This window comes from Henningerozyma blattae, chromosome 8 (genome assembly GCF_000315915.1).
Source record: "Henningerozyma blattae CBS 6284 chromosome 8, complete genome".
NCBI lineage: Eukaryota > Fungi > Ascomycota > Saccharomycetes > Saccharomycetales > Saccharomycetaceae > Henningerozyma > Henningerozyma blattae.
The window spans coordinates 200,785-214,344 of record NC_020192.1 but is presented as its reverse complement, the minus strand read 5'-3'; the positions used below and the strand labels follow the sequence as shown (position 1 = coordinate 214,344).

At 29.0% G+C, this 13,560-nt stretch overlaps 7 protein-coding genes across 7 annotated transcripts; 1 reads left to right on the top strand and 6 right to left on the bottom strand.

Moving 5' to 3' along the window:
• Positions 1-66: 66 nt before the first annotated feature.
• SAS4 (Sas4p) lies at positions 67-1,764 on the bottom strand (the record flags this gene model as incomplete). Its single annotated transcript, XM_004181857.1, has 1 exon — positions 67-1,764. The coding sequence occupies one exon, from the start codon at positions 1,762-1,764 to the stop codon at positions 67-69; it is 1,698 nt and encodes a 565-aa protein (XP_004181905.1).
• Positions 1,765-2,169: 405 nt separating this feature from the next.
• Positions 2,170-4,779, bottom strand: SEC10 (exocyst subunit SEC10; the record flags this gene model as incomplete). Its single annotated transcript, XM_004181856.1, has 1 exon — positions 2,170-4,779. The coding sequence occupies one exon, from the start codon at positions 4,777-4,779 to the stop codon at positions 2,170-2,172; it is 2,610 nt and encodes an 869-aa protein (XP_004181904.1).
• Positions 4,780-5,566: 787 nt separating this feature from the next.
• On the top strand, positions 5,567-6,247 carry PLP1 (Plp1p; the record flags this gene model as incomplete). Its single annotated transcript, XM_004181855.1, has 1 exon — positions 5,567-6,247. One exon carries the CDS (start codon positions 5,567-5,569, stop codon positions 6,245-6,247), a length of 681 nt encoding a protein of 226 aa, XP_004181903.1.
• Positions 6,248-6,602: 355 nt separating this feature from the next.
• On the bottom strand, positions 6,603-7,961 carry ATC1 (Atc1p; the record flags this gene model as incomplete). Its single annotated transcript, XM_004181854.1, has 1 exon — positions 6,603-7,961. One exon carries the CDS (start codon positions 7,959-7,961, stop codon positions 6,603-6,605), a length of 1,359 nt encoding a protein of 452 aa, XP_004181902.1.
• Positions 7,962-8,405: 444 nt separating this feature from the next.
• Positions 8,406-9,059, bottom strand: TBLA0H00930 (PRELI/slowmo family protein; the record flags this gene model as incomplete). Its single annotated transcript, XM_004181853.1, has 1 exon — positions 8,406-9,059. One exon carries the CDS (start codon positions 9,057-9,059, stop codon positions 8,406-8,408), a length of 654 nt encoding a protein of 217 aa, XP_004181901.1.
• Positions 9,060-9,581: 522 nt separating this feature from the next.
• On the bottom strand, positions 9,582-10,664 carry ERF2 (palmitoyltransferase ERF2; the record flags this gene model as incomplete). Its single annotated transcript, XM_004181852.1, has 1 exon — positions 9,582-10,664. One exon carries the CDS (start codon positions 10,662-10,664, stop codon positions 9,582-9,584), a length of 1,083 nt encoding a protein of 360 aa, XP_004181900.1.
• Positions 10,665-10,907: 243 nt separating this feature from the next.
• On the bottom strand, positions 10,908-12,839 carry TBLA0H00910 (uncharacterized protein; the record flags this gene model as incomplete). The annotated part of the gene is made up of 1 exon (XM_004181851.1): positions 10,908-12,839. One exon carries the CDS (start codon positions 12,837-12,839, stop codon positions 10,908-10,910), a length of 1,932 nt encoding a protein of 643 aa, XP_004181899.1.
• Between the last annotated feature and the right edge of the window lie 721 nt (positions 12,840-13,560).

The following is a 13,560-nucleotide window of genomic DNA, read 5'->3' as shown; positions in this document are numbered from 1 at the left end:
TTCAATAAGAGTATTGTGTGTTGAAATTTCTACAAGAATATATTTTTGTGAATTATTAATATGCATCTATTCGGTAGAGATGGTTGTAACATTATATGAATGCAAATTTACTTTAGTTTTAGAATCTTTAGTCGAGGTATTTAATTGCTTTTGATATTTATTGGCCACAAAATTCAAAGATTTAGAATTTACCGCTGTTTTAGGATATCCACTATCACCTACTGAAGATGTTGTAGCCTCTGGTGATTGCTCTTTAAGATATCCATCTGGATTTGCTATATTTGAAGAGCTATTACCAGGTGAAATTAATTCATTGGTCTTTTTATTTTTGGAAGCTGATGATTCCAATGTTATAGGATTCTGAATTTTAGGTGTAAGAATGTTAATTATTGGATCTTCAACGGCTTTAGGTGGCTGTACAGTACTAATATTGCTTTCTGTTCTATCATCCTGTTCAGGGTTACTTATGATAATATCTTCAGAGTTCATTTTGGCAGTGTCGTTGCTTTTATCTGAAACAATTTGTTTTGTGACTGATACATTTGGATTAGATTCGATTACTTCTTTGGTGCTATTATCTGTTGGACTGGGACGAACGATAGTAGTACGCTTATATTGTGCAATTTGATTAGGTAGTCTTGCATAATATTCTATTCGCCTATATGGATCTTCACGATTCTTCCATACACTTCTTTCCTTAGTGTTTAATTTCAAAACATAGGATTTTTGTAAAGGCTCGGCTATAATTTCGTAAGTAGGTGTCAGTACGTTAAACTTAGCCAAACCAATGTGAATAGGGTATCCTAGCTGATCAATTCTCTTCTTCCTTCTTCGTTCCCGTATTTCGTTGACCGTCATATCTTCTTCCTCTTCATCAGATGAACTTTGGTACCCAACAAGAACATGCCTATCTATCCTATCGTAATATTTCTGTCTATTAATATTCTTTTGAATAGGTGGGTGTTTCTGATTTTTCGTTAAAGTTGTCTTTAGTTTTAGTAATTCATTATATCTTTCCAATATGTGATTTAATAATTCCATAGTGAGGGTTCTTTTATTATCGAGTTCAGTTGCATCTGTAGGATCATTAACAATTGTAGCCTTCAATAGAGTTGTAATCCAATGTGGCATCAATAGTTTATCTCTTAATAGCTGTAAACACTCTGCTTCTTGTTCTGCTTCTATGATATCACCTTCAATCATTCGGGCCTCTTGTCTTACCATTTTCTTATGGAAAGCTTTATATTTATCATCAGCCAAGAGGTCAATTGTCATCTCTTTTGAAGAGATACTTGAAGAACTTAATGAACTGTTTTTAGAATTGATTTTGTCAATTTTTAAAGCCATATCACTGATTAACTTTTTTTTATTCATTATTAATTGCTGGATTTCTTCTTTCTTTTGATATAAAATATCATCCTTAAGATCTTCATTAACCAAATTATTATTAGAAGTCATAGGTAAACTACTGTTCATACTATCTAGTGATTCGCTAACATCAGCATGGATATTCTTATTATATTTGCGACGTTTATATAGGGAAGCGTTAATGATAACCTGTAGTCTTTTCTTCGGATCCAACTCATATTCTGGCTTATCAAAATCATACTTCCCTACTTGAATAATTTCATCTTGACTATTCTTATTTCGTAATGATCTTGATGATGAGGATTTCTTGGTAGAGTTTTCTGTATTATTTAAAACTTCAGACTTCTCGACTTCAGGATCTAAATAATCATCAATATTAGTGCGCTTCTTTGGCATCTTGTATTACTTTAATGATATACTAATCTATATTGTAAAGAGTTTTGTTCATTGATTAGGAACACAAAGGTCGAATTATTATTATTGATATTATATCTTGTGGAATTTGTACAGTTTCACTTTTTTTTTATTTCATTCTTATCGCCAAGCTGTCTTAAATATTTTCTTAATCGGATTATTAAACAATGGCTTAGCTTAGAAATACCTTACAGGAATATCTTATCAAAAGTTAAAATAAGATATAAGACTAAGCGCTTAATTACTTGCAGAAATAGATACTCATTCATTTACATTTAAATACTAAATATATTGTAAATTATATAATCTATTAAACTTTTTCTTTAAAATGTTTCACTTATAGAATGACTGCCTGTCTCCAAAATTAATACTCTTAACAATCATTAACTAGAGGACACGTTGTTTGAAGCTCATCTTGACATTATTAATGAAACTCTCATGGTTAAAGTCTTCTCTGTTTGAAATATAGGTTGAAATGATATCTTTGTTTAAATCTTGTAAATGACCTTCTTTTGTCAGTGATTCCAATAAATCTGGCTGAACAGTAAATAGATTCGCCAACTCTCTTAGTGTTGCAAATTTGTCTAAAATATATGGGGATGCCCATTCTTCTATAGTGTTTTGTATACCAATAATATCCTTGGTAATAACAATACCACCAATTGAATTGACTTGGAATTTCCCGTAGTGATCCAATAATAGCCTATATAATATATCACCAATCTTTGATAAGAAGTTTTCTAAATTTTTGCCTTTTAAATATAATACAGCTTGAGAATGTAACTGTATGATAATATTTCCTATCTCAACTGCAGGAACAGTATCTTGGTCTAATAAATCTTTTTCATTTGGAACAAAGTCTTTTTTCTTTTGTTTTGATAAAGCATTGATAAATTTGGATTCAAATACTTGTGAAACCTCTTCTAAAATTAAATTTATCAGCATTTCACATTTTTTGATTTGATTATTTGTTAATGCAATTAATTTTTTTTTAATATCAGGAGAATTTACTAGTAAAGGTAAAAACACCACTTTAATTGATGCTGAAATCAATGATATTATTTCTGTGCTAATCGCTAAATATTGTAAATAAGATAAATTAATATCTGATTGTGCAGCTGCATCAACTTTAGTTATTTTATAATATGCAATTTCTAATGAAACTTCAATATAAGAATTAATAATACCAACAAAAATTAGTTCTAAGACTTCAAAGCTGAAATCTGCAGTTTTATTCGGCGTCAATTCCATCAATCTTGCTATAGATTCAACAACGCATTTAAGCATTGAATCTGCACTTTTTAAATTGAAATCTGGATCTGGTTGATTATCATTTTCCAGTGAGGAATTAAAATTGGAATTACTATTGTCATTGCTATTTCTGTTTAAATCACTGTTTGTATTTGTACGCTTGAAAGATCCACCACGAGAGCCCATTAAATCTCTATCCAAATGCGATTTAAAGAAATTATTAATCTGTGATAATTTACCTTCAGTATCTTTATTTGTTAAATAATTCGAGCCCAAACTTTCGTCTAATTTAGACGTATTGTTTTGATTGTTTCTACCATTCAAGTATTTATTGTTAAAATTATTTAATAGTGCCTTAGATCTGACTTCCTTCTCGTGCTTCAAACTAAAATTAGAAGTTTTTTCAATCAGAATTGCCTCTAATGATCTTTTTTCAATATCAAAATAATTTGATCTATCAAATAGATATTTGGAAAATAAGTCAGAATAACATTGATCTAAAGTAGATGATAAGTTATTATCCGAATTTAATTCTAATGCTTGAAAATATTCAGATAGATCCTTTACAAAATTACCAAATAAGGAATATAAGCCATGCAACATTCTTACGAAAGCAAGGTCAGATAGGGATAAAGAAGTTGATAATAAAAATTCTACTTTGCTTTCAATTTTTTGTGCAAAAATTCTTTGAATGAATAATTGTAAAACACGAGGAGCTCTTTCTTCAAACACTCTTTTAACAATCTTAGATTCCTTTTTAATAACTTCTTCTATATCATTTAATATCGCAAGCATTTTATCTTCATATATTACTCCATGAATTTCTACATTCATTAATCTTACTTTTATAGCTTCATCTAGCAATAGCATACCATTTTTTTCATCTAATTCTAATTGTTTTGCATCAATAAAATAGGAATGTTGATTAATAAAACTTTGAATGACGTTAACACCACCATTTAAATGATCTAAAATTAAAGCAATTTCATTAAGTTGAATAAAATTATTATCACGGTATGCAGAATTAAAATTTTCTAATAAGCTATTTTCCATTAAACCTGCATATTCTTCAATTATCTGTGTAGTTTGACTTGTTTTAGGCAAGGAATTTGTTTCAATCTTATGAGCCAATATTAAAACATTTTTAACTAATATAACAGCTTGTAACTTCTTTTTCCAATTTGGTGATGTTCTTAAAGACTCTAATTGGTCTGATACTTTATCATCCACATAAAAGCTATTATATTGATTAATTAAATCAATTGATTTAATATAAGACTTTTTTTTCCTAATAGCAGATTCTAATTTATCACCTAATGGGGCTACAACTTGAATAACATTTGATAATTTTGTATCTAAATTATCATATGTTTGGAATGCAGAATTCAAATTAGAAGATAATTGAATTACATTTTCAGCATGGGTTAATTCTTGTAATGCCACCTGATTAGCTAAATCAGCCTTCTTATTGCTTGATTCTTCATTTAAACTGTTTAATTCTTTTAGAATTGATTCTAATGTTCTAATATATGGCTTTGGATCTAATTTTTCAAAAGCAGTAGTTGTACCGTCATCTATTCCATTTCTGCCTTGTATTTCAATGATTGATGTACTAGTAGAGTTTTGCTTTAATGAATCATCTTTACAAAGTTCTTGAACAAATTCGTCCACTGTTAAACCACCCAAGAAATTATTGGTATTTAACAGTCGTTGCCATTTCGGATCTAATTGGTAGATATTATTCATATTTTCCCTCTATGTCTATCTTGTAAATATTGGTATGATCAAATAAAATAAGTCAAATAAATAGCTAGTTATTATTACCTTGAGATAATATATAATTAAAGTAATAAAAAGAATAAATTGAGTATTATAGCAGTACACTTAATTCAATCTTGATTGTAGTAGTTACTTTATTACTATCTTTTAAAATTGAAGAATGTTGTTAGGTAAATGAACGTATACCTGTTTTTTTTAGTCACAATTCCCTGTTACTGTAAATTAGATCTTTAAATTCTTGAAAAAGGGCGAGGAGTATACATCGCGAATATAATATATTGGTTAAATATTTGGAAAGTGAAATAGTTTACTAAACGAAACAAGCTATGAATTTTACAGAACACCATAATAACCACATATACAAAATACGCTTTTATATAGCCAGCTAATCAATCAATTCTAATTTCTTAACCAAGAATGGCCAAACAAGTTAAATACAAGCAAACAACAAGAGTTCAAAAATTCTTATAATAAAAAAATAATAAAATATTACATGACAAGCGTAATTTTATTAGGATACTGAATAAGATTTCAAGTTTAATGTTCTAATGTTATCCCTAAATTTTTCCACCTAGCATATCATATTTAAATAATATATTTTTAAATAACTTCATCGCGTCTTGAAAAATGAAAAAAAAAATTTCTATTATTAAGAATCCTATTTATTAAAATAATAAAAAAGCAATATTCTGTTAATTTTGTAAATGTAGTACGTTGTATACTTAAGTTATAACCCAAAAATTTGTACTGAAAAATGGCAAGCAATATAAACCGTTTTGAAGGAAATCTTGCAGGATCTAATGATTCGACTGCCAACGTATCCACTAATTCTTATATAAATTCTCAAGAATCCAGACCAAGCAATGATGAAGATGATAATGGCACAGATAGTTCGGAAGATATTGATGAATTATTAGAAGATTTGGCCAAAGGTGATTCTTTAGAATATTCTCTATATGAACAAAAAAGAAAAGAAGAATGGGCAAACTATTTAAAGCAAGCGTCTGAAAATGCAAGAAGGAAAGATGAGGGTTATGGTAAAATTAAAATATTTACTAAAGAATCAGAATTGATGAGAGCTATTTCTGAAAATAATATAGAAAATTCTCAAAATTCTAGGATTATTTTAAATTTTTCAATGGAATCATTTAGCCGTTGTAAATTTATGGATGAATCATTAGATTCAATTGCACCAAATTATATGACCACTAGATTCTTCAAAGTAAATCCCGTAGTATGTCCTTTCTTAGTAGAGAGATTAAATATTCGTGTTTTACCTTGTTTAGTGGTATATGTTAATGGTAAAGAGAAAGATCGTATTATTGGATTTGAAGGATTATTAAATCCAAATTCTTCTACTACTGAGTCATTCCCTATTAAAAATTTAGAAACAAGATTAATTAAAAATGGTGTTTTAAATAAACCTAAAATATGATGAAATAATGATGAGAGGTTTTTTTATATATTGTATTTATGTAAATGACTATTGTTAGTTTTTTAATATTTTTTTTTGTTTTTGAATGAGATTAAATAAATAAATATGAGCTCTATAAAATTTGTTATTATAGACATATAAATGAAATCCAATCCATATATGCCAAAATAATGTGTATTTTTTATGTAAAATTATAATAATCAAAAGACAAAAAAATTTAATGCATGACTTTATTTCCAATAAAGTCGATGTTTAAAATGAGGTCTATAATGAAGAAATATGAATATCTAAATATTTGCTTCATTTAAATGCAAAATTATGGTCTTGATATGAATGAATTGTAAAACAAAAATGATTAAAATAAACCAAGAGTTTCATTAGTTCCATCTTGTGATGGTGGTAAGTTTGTATCATTTAATTTATATTGAGAAAGTTGATATTTCATTTGTTGCAATTGATTTTTCAATTGTTCATTTTCATCAGCTAAATGAGCTCTATGAATTTCACTATCTCTTAATGCATTAATTGATTTTTTCAATTCAATACAAATTTTTGAATAACCATTTTTCAAATAATTGAAATTCAACATTAATTTATTTGTATTAATCATTCTTTGTTTCATTTCAGTGATTTGAAACATTGTAAATTCATTTGTATATTTAATCGGTTTTATATCATTTGTATTTAAATTTATTGGAATATTTGAATTATTAACAGGTGATAATTTTCTTTTAGTTTTATTTTTTAAAGCCAAATCATTTGACTTTGTAATTTTATAAGTAGAAGTATTATTATTAATGGTGGTATTTGAGTATTTTTTTGGAAAGATTAATAATTGGATTTTCATTAGGTATTTTTTTGCAATAGGCATGATAATAGTGTTTTTTATATTATTTGTAGTGTTAGTGGTAATGCTAGTATTGATATTGTTATTAGTGGATGAGTATTTGGATGCAACAACGATTTTTTTAGTGGATTTTTTAAAATTTGGCTTAATCAAAGTATCCAATTGCTTTTCAGCTTCATTAACAACATCTATTTTTGATTGTTCAGGGACAGGAGTAGATGCAGGTGCAGGTGCAGGAACGGGTGCAGATGCAGAAGTAGAAGTAGACGTAGATGGAGGTGGAGGAGTTGTGGATGGAGTTGGTGCCCTAACGATTGGAGGTAATTTTAAACCATGAGTGAAATTATCTTCTAATGAAGTGAGTGTAGATGTATTATTGTTTTGAATCAATTTATTCGAAGAGGAGGAGGTAGAACTATCATCTATAGAAGATGGCGATAATGAAGCTGGTGATAAAAAATCTTTATAAACATTATTATTTGTATCTGATTTCTCATTGTTATTGTTATTGTTAGTAGTAGCAAACGAATCATCATCCATGGAATCACCGAATAAGTCATTTGGATCTAGAATACTCTGGCGTCTTTTCAAATCTTTTGAATTCGAATCTTTGATAGGTTGTGTATCGTTAAATTGGAATAAATTATGGTTTTCATTTGAATTTTCACCAAGAATACTATCGAGAGTTAATTGTTTATTCTCTAAGAACTTTGTATCTAACCAATCTTTATTTGTATCATCATTTTCGTCATCTGAACCTAATAATCGATGTAATGTCAATTCCATGTCTTCCTCTTCCATTTGCGACTGTTTTGAGATTTTATTGTCAATGTTATTTTTATTTGTAACATTTTCAGTAATTGACATGTTATGAATAATAAAAATCTTGGATTACCTCTCTGCTATGGTTGTTTTTATGCTGAAAGATTACAACTTAATTAAATAAAATGAAAATTAACTACGTAAATCTTTTTTTATAGTATTTGCTCATCGCATCTAATTAAATTTTTACAAAAAAATTAAAAAAAAAAAACTATATATACTAAAATTAAAAAATATCGAAAGGATACCGACCAGGAGAATCGAAGAAACAAACCTGTGTTTATTTTTTCTAATTTTTAGCTTTTTTTTCCTTGCTCTTTAACTTTCTAAAAAAAATCATGTATTATTATTACTGAAGAATTTATATGTATGGTATAATGCGATCTATTTATTGAGTGGTGGTGTTATATATATACATACTTACAGGTATGTAAAGGAATGTTATTAATATTAAGATGTTCATTTTTTTGTATTGACATGAAATATGATTTAATTGTTCGATGAATTTTTCAAGTTTTCAAATTCTTTCTTGAAAACAGAAGAGTTTGCAGATAAGATATCTGAATATTGTAAATCGTCCACTACTTTCACTAGACCATCGACTTGTCTCTTAGAATCTTCTAGCTGTTCTTTAAAAATCTTCAACACGGAGTCAAACCCGATCTTGCCCTTCTTAGCATTATCGTTGTATCTTTGTACCGACCAATCTTCGAGTTTACTGCATAGTTTAGAGATCCTACCAAAGGCAGTGATTTTAGCCTCTTGTTCGAAAACTGTGATCTCATTTGTATGGTTTGGATGTGGTGTATACTTTACTACTTCATAAACTTTCATATAATCAGAGTATGTAAGATTACAACTTCTCAATGTCAATTCTCTTTGAACCAGATCTACTGTGGAAACTTCTCTCACGTAACTAATATTTTTACAGTTCAATAGTCTCATAATCCAGCCTGGAACGTTCTGCTGACATGTAATTAACCTTTCTGTAATCAACTTGGTCCCGTTATTAACCAGCTCTCTTTTAAGAACATCTACAGCAATGACATGTGTCGAAACATCGTTTGGATATTTTTTCCAGTTTGCTGCAGTGACATCTTCCCACTTATAATCGAATGTGCATGTATTAGTAAATAGCTTCATCTGTTAATGAGTTTAACGCATATAGTGTAGAATGAATAAACAAAAATAAAATGTGTGCTTTATAATAAAGACCCTTTGCAAATACAACAAGTATAATAATAAGTAATAAATGTATCAAATAATACCTGCGAAATATGTTTCCCTCCGAGTCCGAATCCCTCTGTTATTGTATTAGATATATATATATGCGGCAACAGCTTATATCCTTGACGATATGTGTCACTTCGATATGTCCATCTATCATGTAATACGATCTCGAGTAAATTTCTTTGTCTTTGTCTTTGTTATTCCGTATTCCGTCATCCAAATTTCTTTTTTTTGTATTCCGTTTTCCGTGTTCCGTGATATGCCGAGAATATCGGCTCTCTCGCAAAAGCACGTGATATATGGAAAAACCTAATCTCCATGTCACGCGATGATTTACATGCATGTGAAAATTTAGTGGCATGTGAAAAGTTTAACAGAAAAAGAAAAAGAAAAGGTTGTGTCACGTGGAATACCCGCCGATGTCCCAATCAGGAATTATCGGAATCGCCAGTCGTCCCGTGAATGTGTTCCGCGGGACGGTAAGAAACTTGGTGCTTGGCGTTGAGCCATTAAGAAAATCATATTATGGAAAAAGGATCCAGAATCAAACGCGTTGTCACGTGCCCTGGTGACACGTGACAGCATCGGGTTCTTAATGCCATGTAAAGTATGGAGGAACTCACGTGTTGTTTGCCCTGTTCCTGTGAGAGCAATATGATAGCCTAAAAGTATACCAGGGTATATTATGGTTAGACATCCGTAAACTATTAATAAGATGGCAACAGGTGCGTTAGAGGCTCTTCGGATTCTTGCTACATGGATACTACAATTGATAATGATAAATATACTTGATAGGATGGCTCCTACAAGGAATATGATGAAATATCGATAATTTCGATTCCCTACGCAATTGTTGATCCATATACAATGATGATCATGAACATCGATGCATGCTTGGCAGATGGAACAATGAGATGCTCTAGGTGGTCGCCATATGTGGCAAGTGGAACAATATTTCAATTCAATACTATGGTTTTTGTTAGCCACGGGTAAACGGATCGTATTTGTATATTCATCAGGTATTATTATGGTCTCTTTATTGTTATTTTCCATGATCTTACCTATATGGATATTACGCGGTAAAACTCCGGCATCATTAGTAGACACTTTAATGAAGAAAAAAATACACATGGCCCAGAAATAATAAAAGAAAAACACTAGAGCCTTATATCCATGATGTGTATGCCATAAATTACTGCATTCGAATACAGAAAATAATACACCAGGCACAACCATTATTGCAAACACGATGATCGAGTAATGACGAGATCGTTTCACTGTACGGAACCGACCTCCTAGGAAAAACATGTAATTGGTTCGTAATGGTATACTATGATAATTCTTGGTTGTGTCTTCTTCATATTCATTGCCACCTTCAAATGTGATGATCCAAAGATAAATTCGTTTCCATAAAGATATTTTGGAATTATTCATTGTAAGGCTTTCTTCACGGCCTGTAAAATTCCCTTGTGTTTTATAATTCAGATCATTACACAACGACCGAGATTTTGTATACATCTACGTGCTCTTTTTATTAGTAAATATTCTTTTTTTTTTGGTTAATAAAGTGCTCTTTTGTAAGTTACTAATTACAAATTGTAAATCATTAATTGTTTCAAAATACTAAACAAAAACATTAACTTGGTCCGGGCCCGAAGATCTCTGATATTTCCTATTTAGGAGGCTAGAACGTTAGATACTATATATAAAAGAAAAGTATTTATCTGTTATTCATATAAATATATATATGCGTGTCAATTATCATGATACACTAATTTGATGTTCAGTTTTAGATGATGGTATTGATAAAATTTTAGTTTCACTTGTGTTAGAATTTGCATTTGAGTTGGTGTTTGAATTTGCATTTGAATTTGCATTTGAATTTGTATTTGAACTTGTATTTGAAATTGTATTAGAAGTCACATTGATATTGGTGGTGTTTGGAGAACTTAAAATATGAGGAGTTCTGGGAATACTACCATCAGAAGGTGTAGTCTTCAAGCTATCATTATAACAATTGGCAAGTCGTAAATTAGTAGGATAATTCAAATATGTTCCTTGGCTCCTGTCAAATGGTGATGATGACGAGGTGATAAATTGGGATGGATTGATTGTAAGTGGTGAAGCAAGTGGAGAATCTACAACAATTGATTCATCTCTTTCACAGCCGCTAATAAAATATTGAAACAATTCAAGAGAGCGCTGAGTGGATTGTCTCTGTAAAAATGATGAGTCATATCCAAGATCTTTTTCAATCTCTTCATATGAATTTTTAAATGTGTTTCCATCTTCTTGTTTCAAATTTATCTCGTCATTAACATTTTCACTTGACCAAACACATAAATCAAATTTAGTATCTATATTAGTCAAAATTGGTGATTCACTCACACATTCCTTATATGAAACATGTTTAATTGGTATATTTAATGAAGAACTACTACTAAAGTCCATACTATATTTAGATGAATTACATGACTCAGAATCAGTTAATGTGGTGGAAGGGGAACATTTATCAGTTTCAATTTTCTCATTCATATGCATATAATTTGGTTTACGTGTAAATGATGCTAGAGGGAATTCACGCATTGGCAAGGTTGAATTATTGTTATTAGTATTAGTAGTATTATTATTGCCATACATGTTTGGTTTTGGCTTATAAAACCCATTAATAACTTCAGTATGTTTTTTGGGAATACACCAGGGGAATTTTAATGGAATATCAATAATTAATAATTCACTACTAGAATAATTGCTAGAATCATATCTATGAAGATTTGTATTGGAAATAATTCTTTTGGGGAATCCATCATCATATAGACTTTCATTAGAAATATCACTCAAATGATTTGGTCGTTTTAAATTATTCATTAAATTCATTTCATCAATAGCATTGAATAAATTATAATATGATGCTGAACTTAAAGAATGATTCCGTGATAAGATATATGGTATTGCATCAGCCACATCTTTTGTGGTTATGATTAATTTCAAATCATATGTGTAATAACTTTGGAAATTCTTGTGCTCATTCTTCACATTTTCTTTGTAAGAGTTAATTCGTTCTCTTATGGAAGCACAGTAGTCTCTATATGGTGCAATAACTTCATAATTATTTGATTCAATAAATGATACATCTTCAAACGATATATTAATGAAGTGATTATTCTGGAAATCAATAATTAAATATTTCTTTAACCATATTTTTGAACTTGGATTAACAAAGATATGAATATTTAAATTTAAATGTCCATTATTTAAATGTTTGGTAAAAGTAGTTATCCAATTTTCGATTATAAATTTAATAGTTTTAACATATCCTAATGAACCTGATGAAAAAAACTTAATAGAGCAATAATGTGGAATATTAGGATATTTAAATAATGATTTGGCTAATTTTTTTCTAAAGTCAGCTAAATTATTAAAGACAGATTCCTTAATTGTTTCTAATGTATATACCGTTCCTATTTGTTTATTTGCATCATCTTTATTGATTATATGATGATATTGATCAATTATTGGTATATCGAAATAAAGAGAAATATTATATTTCCGATGTTGTATGCTATTTTCCACCAAGTCACTTTGAAATATAAATTGTGTAAATAAATCATGGTCATCTTTCCTTTCTATTTGGGATGATTGATTTTTATCAATTGTAATTGAATTTGGTGCGGTTAATTTTGAAAAATCCATTACCGATATGTCTGTATATATATGTATTATTTGCGTTGAAAGTTGGTAAAAATATAATGTCTACTGAATATAATTTATTGATTAATTTCAACCAATACTCAAAGGTAATTGAATGTATGTGTATGGAGTATGTTTGTTTGTTTTTATTTTTATTTTTTGTTTTAAAAGAAATAATAATAAAAATGAATTTTTGTGACACAACAATTGCTAAGTAAAAATAAAAATTATTCCTAAAGGATAAAAGTTAGTAAAAAAATACTAGAATTCTTTATATGTAGTATTATTATTCAGAGAGATTCAAAGAAAATGATTGACTTTAAAATTTGAAAGATGTTATGGATAGGTAATTGTAATGTGATATCAGAAGAAACTTGGAAAGAAGAGTCTTACATAATTAATATATAAGGTTTAAAAAAAGCCAAATTCTATAGATGTTTTTCTGATCTCAACTAAGATTGATTCAAATAATAATGATGTGTTATTTTGGATTGAAAAAAGATGTTCATCGCATGGAAAAGATTTGGTGTCATATGAATCATAAAATGATGCTGAATGAAAGCATAAAGGTTCGACTGATAGAATGTTAAAAAAAAAAAAAAAAAAAAGTAAATCATATACGATGTAGAACTGCAATAGATAAAATGATAACGGTTGAGACGAAATATAATCAGAAATCGGGTGATTGTTAATCTCGAATAGGCTAATTAACGAACTAAAATAA